Here is a 14455-nt window from a genome sequence, read left to right on the forward strand (position 1 = left end):
GGCATATAGTGGATGGTGTTTCGAACCACAGGTTGCACGAGAGCTCCGTAAAGTTGGTTTCCCCTGTGAAAATTCTAGGAATGTTCGCAAGCGAACGTTCCAAGAATGTTGCGCATATGAATGTCCGAACAGAAACATTCCGAGAACATTGTGCATACGAATGTTCGCCAACGAACGTTCCTGAATGTTGAGCAGCTTACCTTTAGGGAATGTTCACATACGAACGTCACCAGAACGTACCGAATGGTTTTTTAACGTTCCTTCAACGTTCAGAACATGCAGGGATTGTTCGCACATTTGGTGCTACGTGGGATTTAGTGGTTAGAGTCGGTACTTGTAAGAAACGGGAAGTGTGAATTTGATCACCGAGGGGCTTCCCTCTTACTTGTCTTCCTCTTCCCTGTCTCAGGTTCAGGCAGGCACGTAGCCAGGATTTTGCTTCGGGGGGGGGTGGGGGGGGGGGTAGGGTAGTAGTAGTAGAGAGAGAGGAGGCCCCAGCAAAATGGAAGATTTCGGGGTAGGGGGGGGGTCGGGCCCCATGCCCCCCCCCCCCCCCCCCCTCCCTGGCTACGTGCCTGGGCTCAGGCCTGCCAAGTATTTATGTATTGCTTTATAACCCCTCCCCCCCCTTCCCCAATTTTACTGTAATGCCCCCCGGACGACGTACCTCATACCTACGTCACGTAGGTATGAGACGAATAAATGAAATCAGGAAAGATACACACACACACACACACACACGCACGCACGCACGCACGCACGCACGCAGACAGACAGACAGACAGAGAACGGTCAGCAATGTTGCAACTGCAACTTTGCAATACGTTCCCTCAGATGCCTCCACGCAAGACACATTTTATCTCCATCCCCGTGCCCCATCTTTCTCCCAACCCCCTCCTCTCAATTTCGATACTTTTCCCTCCCTTTTGTTTTTGCTATTCAATTTCTGGCGCCCTTGCCATGCCCTTGTCCCCTGGAGTTCGCTTCCTTGCTGCCGCCGCCGACAGATGGCGACTCCACGGGCATCCATTCTTCGATAGAGAGCAAATCTTGGGGCCATGCAAAATTGTTTGGGAAATGTCGTTCTTCGATGACTCCGATCCCCGCTTAATCGCCCAATGCTACTCGCTGGATACCGCAGCCCTTCCCGTCTCGTGAGTAGCCCGATCCGTCCAACGATGCCGCGTTTTCAATAAACCGCAAACGTGAAGTCCGTAGCCCCGAGCCAAGAATCGTTCCATTCGTAACGTCGGTCGAGATGCTGCCGTGCTCTACGTCGCTCGTCTTTTCACCGCTGCTGCCGTTGCTTCCGTCTCATTTTTCTCTTTCTGCGCACGATAAAGCTTAGGTAACGTCGAAAGTTGCTCACGTACTCGACTACATGACCACGGCGTACCGAGGGTGCGCTTGAAGAGGCCAGCGTATTGTTATTGTGAAGGGATTAAAAAGACGGGAGAAGGGGGAGCTCTAGTTGATATTTGAGTGACGGGCTGCTCGAACAGCTACCTAGGTATGCGGTAGTATTTTATGTTCTCTAACAGTTGAAGCTCGGAATGCATTCGTGCGTTTATGAGCAATGCAGCAAGGCGTCAACGCTAATCGAGATTGCAGTGATCGCTTATCCTCGAAGGATCGCTCTTTTTCTAAACGCGCATGTTGCGACCCACACCGTGTTGCTTTGTCTGTTGGTTCCGTGTGCTCCCGTTCGGTGCATTCACTCGACCTAAGTGCGCACCGGTCTCACAAAACGCTCAGCGCCCGTGCTATTAGAGAGATATATGTGCCCAGGATTTTATATGGGGCTATTATGCTCGGGGGGAACGGCTTCGCCGTGGCGAGTTTTGGAGCCTTTAGGAGGTCGCAGATGCGATCACGGCTGACACGAACGTGTCGGCTTTTGCATGTTCTCATCAGAGCCACGGAAGTTAGCCACGACTGCGACTGAGAATGGCTCGTCGAAAGTCGTCCGAAAAGTCAAACCAGTCTCAAAAGCTGAGCAACCTCAAGCTGAAGAACAAGGCCAATTCGGACGATGAGAACTTCACCTGCTTCAAGGATCAGCTGAAGGCGATGGGTCTTACTCTTCGGGAAATACAGGGAGACGGGTAAGTCTCTCCCCCGAATCACCTCCACTGATTTCGGTGTCTCTTTTGGATCACCTAATCGGTTGGAAAGCACCTTGAAGCTTGCTGCCATGCTACCACATAAGCTCACTGTTCAGCTTGCAACCATGCTACCACATAAGCTCGCTGCTCAATTTTCAGCTATGTAAGCTTACTGATAAGCTTTTTCAGAGTTTTTTTTTAATCCTATGCTAGCATCATGTAGGATAGCTTAGCTCAACACACATTTTGAAAAACAATGCATATTGTGATGGTAACTATTTTACAAGTATGTTTACTTTCTTGTATAGAGGTATGAACAACTCGAACAACAGACGAGTACCTTTTGCTCAGTTACAATCGCAAAGTCACTAATAACTGAAAAAAAAAAAAGGAAAGTTGTACAAAATATTTAACGAAAACAGATTGATTGATGAGGGTTCACCTGTCTCCTGTAGAAACTGAATTAACTTCTCCATTAAAATTGAATAAAAAGAGATCACACACTTGAAGTGGATTTTGAGGTTGTCTGTTTATGGTGATAACTTAATCTATGCGGAGGCATGCGGTTTAGAGAAGCTCGTTTTAGCGAATGCCGTTTTACTAACCCCGGTTTATCGAATGCTTTTATAGGGAAACCCAGTTTAGAGAAAATGGCGATGAGCCTCCTTTTAGCGAATTTGGTCGCCGTGAAGCGGCGTGTACGGGTAAATCAGGTGAGTTACCGCATTTATTTGAATATAAGGCGAGGTTTTTTTTCCAAAATCCGTAGTCTCAAAGTCATACCCCGCCTCATATTCGAAGCACAGTATAGCAATATGACGATTTTTTTCTTTTTCTTGGGTCCTTGAACTGCCCCCTCGCCTTATAATCGTGACCACCTTATATCCGAATAAATATGGTAACATCTTTGCAATGAGCCGCCGCAGACTGCCGCCGCGAAGCGGCGGGAGCGCAGCCGGGGGCATGGCTTAACACGCGCACCAGTGATACACGCGAAAAGTAGGAAAGCCTTTTTTTAAAAAGCGTCCCCTTTTCGATTGACGGCGTTTCTCTAAACTGAGGCTCTGCTTTCTCTAAACCGTGCTTCGGTAAAACATACCCATTCTCTAAAACGTGCTTCGATGAAATGGCATTCGATCAACCGTAGTAAACTCCAATCTATGGGCTCTAAGCATCCTAAAAAACCCAAAATTACACATGGGTGGCTCATTTCCCTATTAAAACTCTAATCAAAGTTTGGTACGTGCACCTCTTTCTGTGCCTTGGAGCAGAAACCAGATGGTGCCGTCAGGCGGCGTTTTCAAACAATAATTACTGCATTACGTCTCCTACGGCGAACTATTTTATCTTGTCAGAACCATAATCTGCAACATGCCTAAAAAAAAGCAATAATAGTGACATTTGAAATCTCAATGCAATTAACTATCTTCATTGGTCAGATTTAATGGAGGTGGTGGGGACCTGAGGATGACCCCCTTAAGTGAAAATGATGCCTGTGTATTTCTATGCGGAGCGCAAGTTCGTCTGCTTCTTACATTCTTACAGAGGGGTGCGATGATGTCAGAACGCCAAGCTCTTATTGGCTGATTGAAAGAAATAGTGGTAGACCTTAAGACATCTAGCATTGAGGTCTACCCTCTATCCTTTCAATCAAAGCCAATCGGAGCTTGGCGTCATTCTGACGTCACTGCGACTCCTGCGCAAGAAGCAGACGACTTGCAATCCGCATTGCTGCGAGTTTACTAGGACGTCTTGCCACCTATAGACCAACACGCGGCTCTGACGTCACGCAGCTGCGGTGGCGCTGTTGACGGCACTGCGCATGCGCAGACGCTTCACTTCACGCGAATCTGGTTTCTGCGCACGCGCAGTGCCCGCACCTGGTGTGGACAAACGCAGGCTTGTTTGTAAACAGTGTGTCGGTCTATACCCTGTCCCACCTTAAAGACCGACGAGCAGTTCGCACTTTACACTTTTCTCCCCCCTTCTTTCTCTCCACCTCCTCCCTGTCCGCCGTTTCCTGTTTCCTCCTCCCCCATGGTGAGGAGGATCTTCTGCCTTGCAGAATTTCGAGTCTCGTCGTCGGCCTTTAAGTGCGAGCAAGAAGCTACAAGAGCGAGTGCAATGCTCCGAGTGGGCCTTCTGTGCACACGTGCGGTTGTGAAGTGCAAGCAAAGTTTAAAGCGGGGCTGGGCAGAGATGCTCCATAAAGTATTTCGAAATACAAATACTGAGATGCATGTATTTTAAGGCCAAAGTACAGATACTCAGATACATTTGTTTTCTTTGTAATGGGATATCCCTGAAATTGTTCTGCAAAAACGACAAAGTGTATTCCGGAATACAGATGCGGATACACACAGAAACAAATTTTTCCTAATTGGTGGAAGGTGAGAAGGGTGCAGTTTGTGGCAAATGCAATTGATAGGGCTTGTGCTCCTTTCTTTGTGTCACTGTAAGCCACTCCCCTCGCCTCGGTCTCTTTGTCTATTCATAACTACAACCCCAAATGCCGCTAAAAAGTTATTATCGCCCCCAGCGACCCACATAGGAAGCCAGCAACTGCCTGCCACGCTCGACAAAATGCATCTGGCCAAAATTAATCCTGCTTTGCCGTGAGGGTGCATCTCCAAGTTGTCATTAAAGGGCAACTCCGCTCAATTCCGAAAAATTTAGGCTTACATGTGATTCCATTTCATAAAGCACTACTAAACAGCTGTACGTCTTCGGATTCGCGAAATGTGGAATATTATTTGTGTAATCCTAATTTAAACATCAGCTGATACCGAAACCGAAACTTCGGTTGCGTCAGGCAACATTGGTCTCGGGTCGTCAGAGTCATGGCCACGTCACGTCGAACCACGTGGTCTTGTGACGTTCGGGAGGGAGCGAGGGACAGGACAGGCGACGCGGGCAGGTCGCTTCGCATGGCGTGGACGGTGATGGCCCGGGGGTGAGGGGGAAGGGGAGAAGACGAAAGAGGAGAAGGGGAGCGGAGAAACAGACCGATAAGCGCACAGGGCAGCGCAAACTAGCGCATCCGCGTTACGGTGATCACGTGGACGCCGTTCAGCCAACACCGGGAAGAGAAACTCATGACGTCATCGTTCAATTTCGCTCCGAGAAGTAAAAACAAACAAAACGTGAGAATGACGTAGTCATGCCTCTGACGTAGTGGCTCAACGTTGGCCACTCCAACTCCGTCGCAATGACTGCACTGACGATTGCGCCTCACGTCGCACGCTAGAGTTGGCAGATTTCGGCGACTTGGCTCACCTGAAGGTTTGCTGGCCAGTTTATTAAATATATAGACGGAAATAGATCTTAATATTTGACATGGGGTCTTCCTATATGATATTGAAGAGAACCACATAGTTTTCTAAATATCAAAAATGAAGCGGAGTTGCCCTTTAAGTACTTGTGAGTCGAAACTGCAGCTTGGGCGAGTTGGTTGAAAGTGTTACCGACTTTAAAGGGGCCCTGCAATGACTTTTTTACTAATTTTTAATTTGCACCGAACCTGAGCGCGCTGAACGTAGTAACTTAATGAAACTTTTCTTTTCTAGAATTTCGCTTTATTTTAAAAGTTACAGGCCAATCAAAATGACAAAAACAAGCAAAAAAAAAATGAAAGCCGTTTTCAACGCCCAGTAACACCGAATTAGAGCACAGCTCTTGAGGAGGAGGAGGAAAGGGTACTGAGGGTCACGTGTTCTCGGGGGGGAGGTCACGCGACCCCTCGAGGTCGCTCGACCTTGGTGGGGTCACGTGACCTTGGGGTAGGGGGGTCCACGTGGGGGGTCACGTGACCTCGGGGACGGTCACGTGACCCCCCAGAGAAATTTTTCCGTTAGATTTAGCGGGGAAATTTTTCCGTTAGATTTAGCAGGGAAATTTTTCTGCTAGATTTTAGCGGGGAAGTTTTTTTGCTAGATTCAGCGGGGAAAATTTTCCGCTAGATTTAGCGGGGAAATTTTTCCGCTAGATTTAGCAGGGAAATTTGTCCGCTAGATTTAGCGGGGAAGTTTTTCCGCTAGATTTAGTGGGGAAAATTTTCCGCTAGATTTAGCGGGGAAATTATTCCGCTAGATTTAGCGGGAAAATTTTTCCGCTAAATTTAGCGGGGAAATTTACCCATAATGCACCGCGCGGTTACGGCGACGCCAAAGGCGACGCCGCTCAAGCCGGAAACGGGCGCCTAAGAGCTGCGCTCTTATAACCTCCTTCATGACGTTCTTGGTTGCTTGAGTGGCCGTGAACTAGAGGAGGGCTAGTGAGCTCAGCGAGCGCTCACGGCTGCCGCACTCCGTGTCGACGACTCGAGAGGGCGCCACTAAAGCATGTTCTGGATAGGCTGGATGAAGCGGGCAGCCAGGGCGGTCCGCATTGCATTTGCTGCGCGATTAAACACTAATTCGGCATGACACTTCATTGGCCACAAACAGCAGCAAACACGGGGTAAAGATCAATTCAGAATGTGAGCCACTTCGCGCTGCCATACCGCGAAACGGCCAAACCGCCTGACAAAGCTGCTCGCCGAAGGTCTTCGGAATGCTTGGAGCTGGTCGGATCCTCCAGTCCCTACGAGCGCAGCGCCGTCGCATACATCCGGGACCTTTCCGGTGTGGGCGCCTGATCTCACTACTTCCTTTCTAGTATGCGCCACCTTTTCCACCGCTTGGTGGCGGGTATGTCGACGGGTCATTTCTTGTTTCTGTACTTTATAAACTGTATTTGTTTCTTTTCTGATTCAAAATACTGAACAAAAACTACTTTTATGAATAATTGAAACGGTTTGCACCATTTATATTTTGTATTTCGACTAAAAAGAAGCTTTTGGCGGCTCCGACCAGTAGTAAGCCCAGAATCAAAGACGTCACATATTGCGCGCTTTCGGTACCGCGGGTCGCTCTTGTCGGTGGAGGAGGTTTCCGCGTCGTCCGGTTAAAATATCACGCACTGATATTTAGTTACTCTCTCCGTGCCTGCTGGCTTGCCCGAACCCAAAGAGACGTGGAAACCGCAAAAAAGGTAGACTCCTAAATACGATTGCAGGGCGCCTTTAAAGACCGCAGTTAGCGCACACAAAAAACTACATACTGACTCACACTGAACACTGAACTCATAAGTCTATTTTGTATTTCGCCTTTGTTAGTTTACCTGGCCTCAAGAAGATAATAGCAGAAAATTTTGTGCATTGATTTAATAAAATAGAAAAAATAAAACCGAAATATAAAATAGGGTTGCGAGTTCAGCGCAGTGTGCATGTTATGTGCTGTGTGTGTGCTAATGGTGTGCTGTGAAGTAGGTAACTTGTGAGTCACCCAGGGCAGGGAGAGTGAACGACAGCCTGTCTCCACTGAGGCCCCCCAGTCTACACGAAACCTGGTAATATACGAGGAAAGGAAGCTCTCGCAAGTTCTCTTCTGTCTGTGATTGGTGGTTTCACCTTCCTTGCCACCACTTTTTTTTGTTTCATCTTTGTTTCCACATTGTAGCTGCCTGTAGAGGAGGTTGTGGGGCAGGTTCACCGAAAAGGTGGTTTTCAGTTTATCGTAAAACCTCGGCAGTTAATCTTCTTCAAAAAGTGTAACGAGATAGCTAATCCTGACAGAGTATTGCAATGCGATCAATGCATGGCAAATGTATTTCACCATTGATACACAAATACATTTTTCAAATGTATCTCGATACAAAGATACTGATACTCGAAAGTGTCTCTAATGTTCTGTCACAATATATTTGTATTGTGATACTGCCCAGCCCTGGTTCAAAGCAACACCTCTGTTGTCTGCTTTGCTCACATTTATAGAGACACAAAATATAAATAAAATCAAACCAACTCTGGTATTACTGCTGTGCTGTTCGTGAAGTGGCAGGTTCTAGCGTACAAGATCCACTTTGCATATTTGCCCAGTATTGTGGCCAATAATATATGTGGCTCTTTATCTAAGAGGTCCTGCCTTTTATTTTTATTGAGAACATAAGAAAACAGGCGGATAACCGGCCACGCGATATGTCAAACAAGCAGTGATTTAAGGTAGCAGATGCAGGAGGAGACCAATTCGTAGCACGTCCAGCAGGGCATGTCGTGCCATAAAGGAATTCTTGTCGGAGTACAATGGAGGGACGGACCTCAAGGCTGCTAGGTCCAGCACAGGTCAACATACTTTCTGATGCAAGAAGTGTTTTATCATCTGTTATAGATGATAAAACATCCATTATCATCTGTTATAGACTGACAAATTCTCTGCAAACAGAGTGTAAATTACGAGGCAACCGCTGCTGGCACTATGTGACCATACATTTAGTGAAAAAGTAATGCTTGACTGAATAAAGCACAGAAAATTGCCTCAGCCTTGCTCGAGTTTAGTAGCAATCCACAACACTGCAGGAAAAAGAAAAAAGGAAAAATAAGATGCATGTTTCAATTTTGAGTTTAAGTGGTACTGAAAAGGCAGCACTTTAAAGTCGTTGGGAGCTGCTTCAAGGCCGAACAATGGTGCTGTCAAGGCATCTCAAAGCCGTGTCTAAAAAAGCGTTTCAGTGTTGTTTTGTCTTCATTTTATTTGCTGCGAGACGTCACCACTGAAATTGTGTTAACTTGACATACCCTCGGTTGTTAGCAAATGTGCAAGCAAAACACGTGATTCTTGTCTGCCTATTGTGACTGTGAAGGGACCCTTCTATAAGTATCATGACTGCGTGAGTCATGGTAGGCAAAATTCTATTATACTTTCCCGAAAAATGGTCTTGCCCCGTTTCTGTTTAATTTTTAGTTATTGAAAGAATACTAAAGGGTGTCCCACCCCTAGAAAAAAGTGCTCCTTCGAGTAGTATCTGGTAGATAAGTGAATGAACAAAGTTCTTTCTATGGCTTTAAAATAACATCATACTGATCACATGGTCCACATCAGCCGACATTAGCCCTGAGAAGATGGAGTGGCACCACCTGATGTCCTCCTCACCACGACGTAGGATCTGGGATCGTGCGACTGTTTTTGCACTTCTGTTGTTCCATGTAGGTTGAGCAGCTCTGTTCTTAAATCACGTTTAATTCGCTATTTTAAATTAGTTTTTGCGGTTTCTTTTAGCCTAATCTTTTTGTCATACTACTCATCAAATTTGAACTCGAGGAATGCGGCAGCAGTGGAGGCACGGCCTGCGGAACGGAACCGTGTTATCGTACTGACCATGACACAGCCGGTCCTGGTCGTTGACTTCGGAGGCTTGTCAAGTGACCGTACAGGTAGCTCCTGGGACGGTACGGTTCCCGGGTCGAGTTCCCTTTTTTTACAATTCATTGAAAACAGCAAGAACAAATAGAAATTAATCGCAACGAAGGTCGAGCACGCGTCATTCTGATTGCCAGTTTTCGTTTGCTTTCGCGGCTCTGAGACTGCCGTGGTTCGTAAAAGCTATTCGAGTGTCAAAATGCACGGAAGCGTGTTGTCGCCACCGTCACCTTTAGCGGTACCTTTTTGCGCTCGATGCTGACGTGACATTCGACAGGGAAAACATTAAAGCGGCATCGCGTAACTACCGTACCTACCGAGACATGCGCTAGCTCAATCTGTGTTGGTGTTTTTACAGCAGTCACCTCGAAATAAAAGGGCATACTCGAAAAATAAAGTATGTACCACATGAGACAAAGGTAATCCATACTGTGTTTGGACGTTGGTAGCCACGTTGTTCGTTAAAAGGGCCTAAAATGCCCTCTGAAGCTACGTCACCTACGCAAAACATGCATTAATTTCGATTTGTGAATTCTAAATTGTTTTAGGTTTTGTCCTGCATACTTTTTTTTTTGTAATAGCAACAACAAAGTGTCCTGAATGAACAGCCTCTAGACCTACACGTTAAATCACCAAACCAAAGTGGAGCAAAGCAGAGAAAATATTTGGCACTGTCACACGATCCCAGATCCTACGTCACAATTGAGCAATCGAGGCACTCCAATCAATCTGGCTCGGGGCTGATATTCGTGGCTTTCTGAGCATCTATAAGTCGAGCAGCTTTTCACATTTCTGTTTTTTTAGTCGAAGAATGTTTCCCTTTTCCACCCTATTTTCCGTCTGAAGAAAATGGGGCTATCCTTCAGGCTATTCTGGTAAGCGACAGTTACATACCTACTGCATTCTTGGTGCCGCGTTGGCAACATGCACTTTCTCATCATCATCAGCAAACCTTAATCAATTTGCTGTTTATTTAAAAAAAGTCATTTTGGTCTGGATTGTCATTTGAGTGGTCGGTCTCTCCGCAGTGCCATTGAGCACACCATGTTCTTGGCCACGAGAATGAGAGCAGGCAAACTTTTGTTGTTTGCCCTGTGGCGAGTGTTTAGGGACGTCCTCACGGAGCAGACATGTTGTTCTGCTTCAGGAACTGCCTATTTCGTGCCCTCAACGACCAGCTGGAAGGTCACACGAGGAACCACCTCAAGTATCGGTACGAGACGGTGCAGTACATGAAGGAGCACAGGAACGACTTCGAGCCTTTCGTGGAGGACGACGTTCCCTTCGACCAGCACCGTGAGTGTCCGGGAAGCCGCGTTCGTCCCTTCGGCAAACTTTGCTTGACAGTACGACGTTACACTGGCACTCGCTCGCGATTTGGTGATGCAGCTTGACGTAGAGAACCGGGAATGATTGCGCAGGTTTGTTGTATGCTCTATTCGCCTCTGAGCCGACAGCGCGGTGGAGGCCGAGTGCATGTTGGACCAGTTTTTCGTCGCGCGATCGCACTCCCGGCCGTGCTCGCGTGCGGAGAGTGGGGGTGAGATCATCAAAGGGAGGCGGTCGATTGTTCCGGCGAGTAAGTAGGTTCCACTGCACCGTCAGCTTAAAGGGGTACTCCACCGATTTTTGAGCTACCTCAACTAACTATATTTTCTGACTCCCTGGCCTTTACTCTCTCCGGTATGCTATTTAGAATCGTGAAATTCATAATAGGTATCGTGAAATCGGCAAATGAAAATGATGCCAAAACCAACATTCAAATATACCTGCCCTTTTCAGTGCCGTGACGTCAGTGGCAGGCAGGCTTGCCAGTCGAGCAAGCAGCCAAAAAATAGAATATGCCAATCATTTGTCCCGTGCTAGAGCGCGGGTACTGCTGCGAGCTTCCCAAGCATTCATTTGACACCATGAAACTGCTTCGAATCAGTTTAAAACAAAATCTACAACCCAAAGAGGGAATTCCTGCCTTCCACTGACGTCACTTTTTCATTGTTGCCAGTAGAGACTTCGAGCTTGAAAAACACGGTGAGGACCAAAACTGTAAATTCAATAACTTTGCAAAAAAACAATATTTTGACCTAATATTTGGGATACTATTTTCACGATGTTTGTTGGTTAGTTTAGCAAAATTTCAAGCAAATCGGAGACAATGAAAAAACCAGTGGAGTACCCCTTTAAAGACCGGTCCAGACATCTGCAGCGAGCACCATAGCTACGAGTGCATTTGTTATATCCAGCCGCTCTGCACCACGCATACACTCTTGCTACCATTGCAACGAGAGCAGAAACTCTGGCCAACATGTCGGTCGTCAGCACGGCAGCCGCCTCTCCGTCGCCGTCGGCTGTTTTCGCAGTGCCTCTAAAAAGAAAGGGACGTGCTGCCACTCGCCAGTGTAACAGAAAAGGGACAGACAGTTTTCAATAGCTTCCAGCTTAATTTGTTTTCATTTTTACAGGATAGGGCTCGTGGGATTGAGTGGATGAAAAAAGAAAAGAAACATACGCTGTACGCAATCTTAGACGATCACGACTTCAACCGATAGTACAAATCTCGCCATGCGCTTTTTCTACGATTACGGAAGACGCTACAATTTTAGCCACAATATAACGACATAGAGATATGATTTCGTGATCACATAGACATTGCGAGCGTTCAGAAATTCTACCACTAATCACTTTTCTCGGACGGTAAACGCGTGCGGAAATTTGCATCTTTCAGACACATCTTCAAAAACTGTATGCACCAGTAGTACGCTGAACTTGAGGAAAATCGTGGAGTGTGCAAAATAAGAAATCCGGGCGATATTCGAGGACGCAAATGCTAAGAAAGGACCACTGGAGTCGAGATAAACAAACACGACGGCATGAGCATTTCTGCCGTCTTGAGGGTAGCGCCACATCGCTGCTCAACTATTGAAATCACTGCTGTGGCTGATATCTCGTATGTCTCCCTTACTATAAATTGTACGGATTGGTTTTTGCTATAGTTGTGTCTTTTTATACGAGTTTACGATGGAGGCATTCTCATGTTATAAAACCTTAGGTGCAGATGTGCGAGAATGTTTATTCTGACTGTATACGTGCAGTGAAGAGAAGGAGCTGTGGGTTTAGTTCACACAGGGGGGGGGGGCACAACCAGCCTCCAGAATGTACTAGTTTTCTATACTTGTTTCTAAAAATAAAGCACCTACAAGACGTATGTTCTTCGATGTCTTCTTCTACTGAGGTCATCTGTGGTAAAAATGGTAGTAGGCCTAGCAGGGCAATTTTTCTTGACCCCCATCATTTATACAGGGATCAGTCCTTTGTAACCTCTGTATAGTCCAGTCTGTTTTTGGGGAAAACCTTTGTCATGTGAATATGTTTGCTAAGTCTGTACCTCTCTTATGGTGCCAGTAGGCCTATTGAGCTTCTGGTCTAAGGACGTGATATCCCAGGTGCCACCACAAATGAATTTAGTTGGCATACGAAATGCATCCTGTATTCCATTTAAGTGCAATTCTCACTAAACTGTAGGCATGCCTCGGGCTCTTTGAAGTCGTGGCATACCACAGTTTCTTTTTCATGAGCTTTTTGTTACTGAAGACTCAATAAACTTGTAATTGTAAGACCACATAATAAGAGACAATGATATCAACATGGATGTGTGGTGCAGTAAACTTCTAGGAAATATGGATGTGTGATACACAGTAAGTGTTCAGAAAAACTTGGTCTCAGCCTTTTATGTTAAGGGCCCCTAAAAAGAAAAATGTTTTTTTTAAAGGGTCTGGTTGACACGTGAGTAAAAAAAGAATATTTTTTTTAATATTGACGGCGAGAGATTTATTTGAAATTCTGCGTGCAAATCCTATGACGTCACGGAATGGTCATTCGCTTTTTCGACCTCAACAAGATGGGACTTTCGCTCTTGCCACCTCAGCGTGAAGGTGAAGCTGATCCACCTCTCCTCCACGCGCCCGAAATGCCAAGAGAGAAAACAAGTGGAAAGGAGGTGACTACCAACTAAATTGCGTCTCGCACCGTCAATATTGCTGTAAAAAAAATTTTCTTTTGTGTGAAATTAATTTTTTGACATGCGTGTCCCAACCAGACTGTTTAAAAAAAAAAATCATTTTTTTTTCTTATCAGGGGCCCTTTAAAAGTGAACTGTCTTGCCTTTGTCTTTGGTATCCTCTTCCACAGAAATGCTGCTTATACATTTCCTAGAAGTATGTATAGGCATAGGAACTTTTGTAGCATGGCTCATTTAAAGGGATGGTGAACCGAAATTTGGATTTCAAAAAAACAATGTAGGAGATATAGGCGGGACGCTACAATCCCTACAACACTACTCGTAAGGCAATATCTCGAATGGGCGGCCATATTTTGGGAAAAAGAGGCTGAGATTAAACGAGGGTGACGGAGCGAGGCGCGTGAAGTGAAGATATCTCGTTTCCTCCTTTCTTCGCTTTGCTTTCTCAAGGCAGCGAGGCGGAGAAGACGCGAGGCCGTTCCCTCTCCTTCTTGGAGAAACAAGACGTAAACATATCTGTCAAATGCGCCTCCTTCTTTTTTGAAAAATACGGTCATGCGTTCGAGATATCGCTGTATGAGTAATGTTTTGGTGTTTGTAGCACCCTGTTGCACGCTTTTGCCGCCATATTTTGTTGAATCAAGATTTTGGTTCATCATCCCTTTAAGGGCCTGAAGAAAGTGATCCAGCAAATGACTTATCATAGGGTTGTTTATTTTATTTATTATTTATTTAATGTTCTTTATGGAAGATAAACTTTCTGACAACATACAAGAAAATGTACATTTAAAAACAGTTAATACTTGCATCACAGCCCTATACGCTGGGAAAGTTTGGTCGATGGATGGAGCCTGTCGCCTGCTAAAACAAGCAGACTTTACGATAACACAAAAATGGAGGATTTTGCTTTTGGCCACTCCACTTACGTGCGCTAGTCCAAATGCGCGGTTAGTAGTAGTTTTATAAACACAATTTCTTCGACTCGGACATTTTTCTATGCCTGCAGTTGGTCGCTATATTTAAGCACTGGCCATCTTTCATTGATCACCAAAAACATAACTTACAAATAAGCTTTATTTCTTTTGGATTTAAACAAAATT

At 45.8% G+C, this 14455-nt stretch overlaps 1 protein-coding gene across 1 annotated transcript in view; it reads left to right on the forward strand.

Moving 5' to 3' along the window:
- The first annotated feature begins 1008 nt into the window (after positions 1-1008).
- LOC8028420 (OTU domain-containing protein 3) overlaps positions 1009-14455 on the forward strand; it is a 38675-nt gene continuing 25228 nt past the window's right edge. The window contains exons 1-3 of the mRNA XM_002399203.4: positions 1009-1154; positions 1915-2105; positions 10488-10636. Of these exons, the coding sequence (XP_002399244.2) occupies positions 1948-2105; positions 10488-10636 (307 nt within the window). The 5' untranslated portion in view covers positions 1009-1154; positions 1915-1947. The remainder of the gene's footprint in view (positions 1155-1914; positions 2106-10487; positions 10637-14455) is intronic.

This window comes from Ixodes scapularis, unplaced genomic scaffold, assembly GCF_016920785.2.
Source record: "Ixodes scapularis isolate PalLabHiFi unplaced genomic scaffold, ASM1692078v2 PGA_scaffold1__304_contigs__length_218370807, whole genome shotgun sequence".
Taxonomy (NCBI): domain Eukaryota; kingdom Metazoa; phylum Arthropoda; class Arachnida; order Ixodida; family Ixodidae; genus Ixodes; species Ixodes scapularis.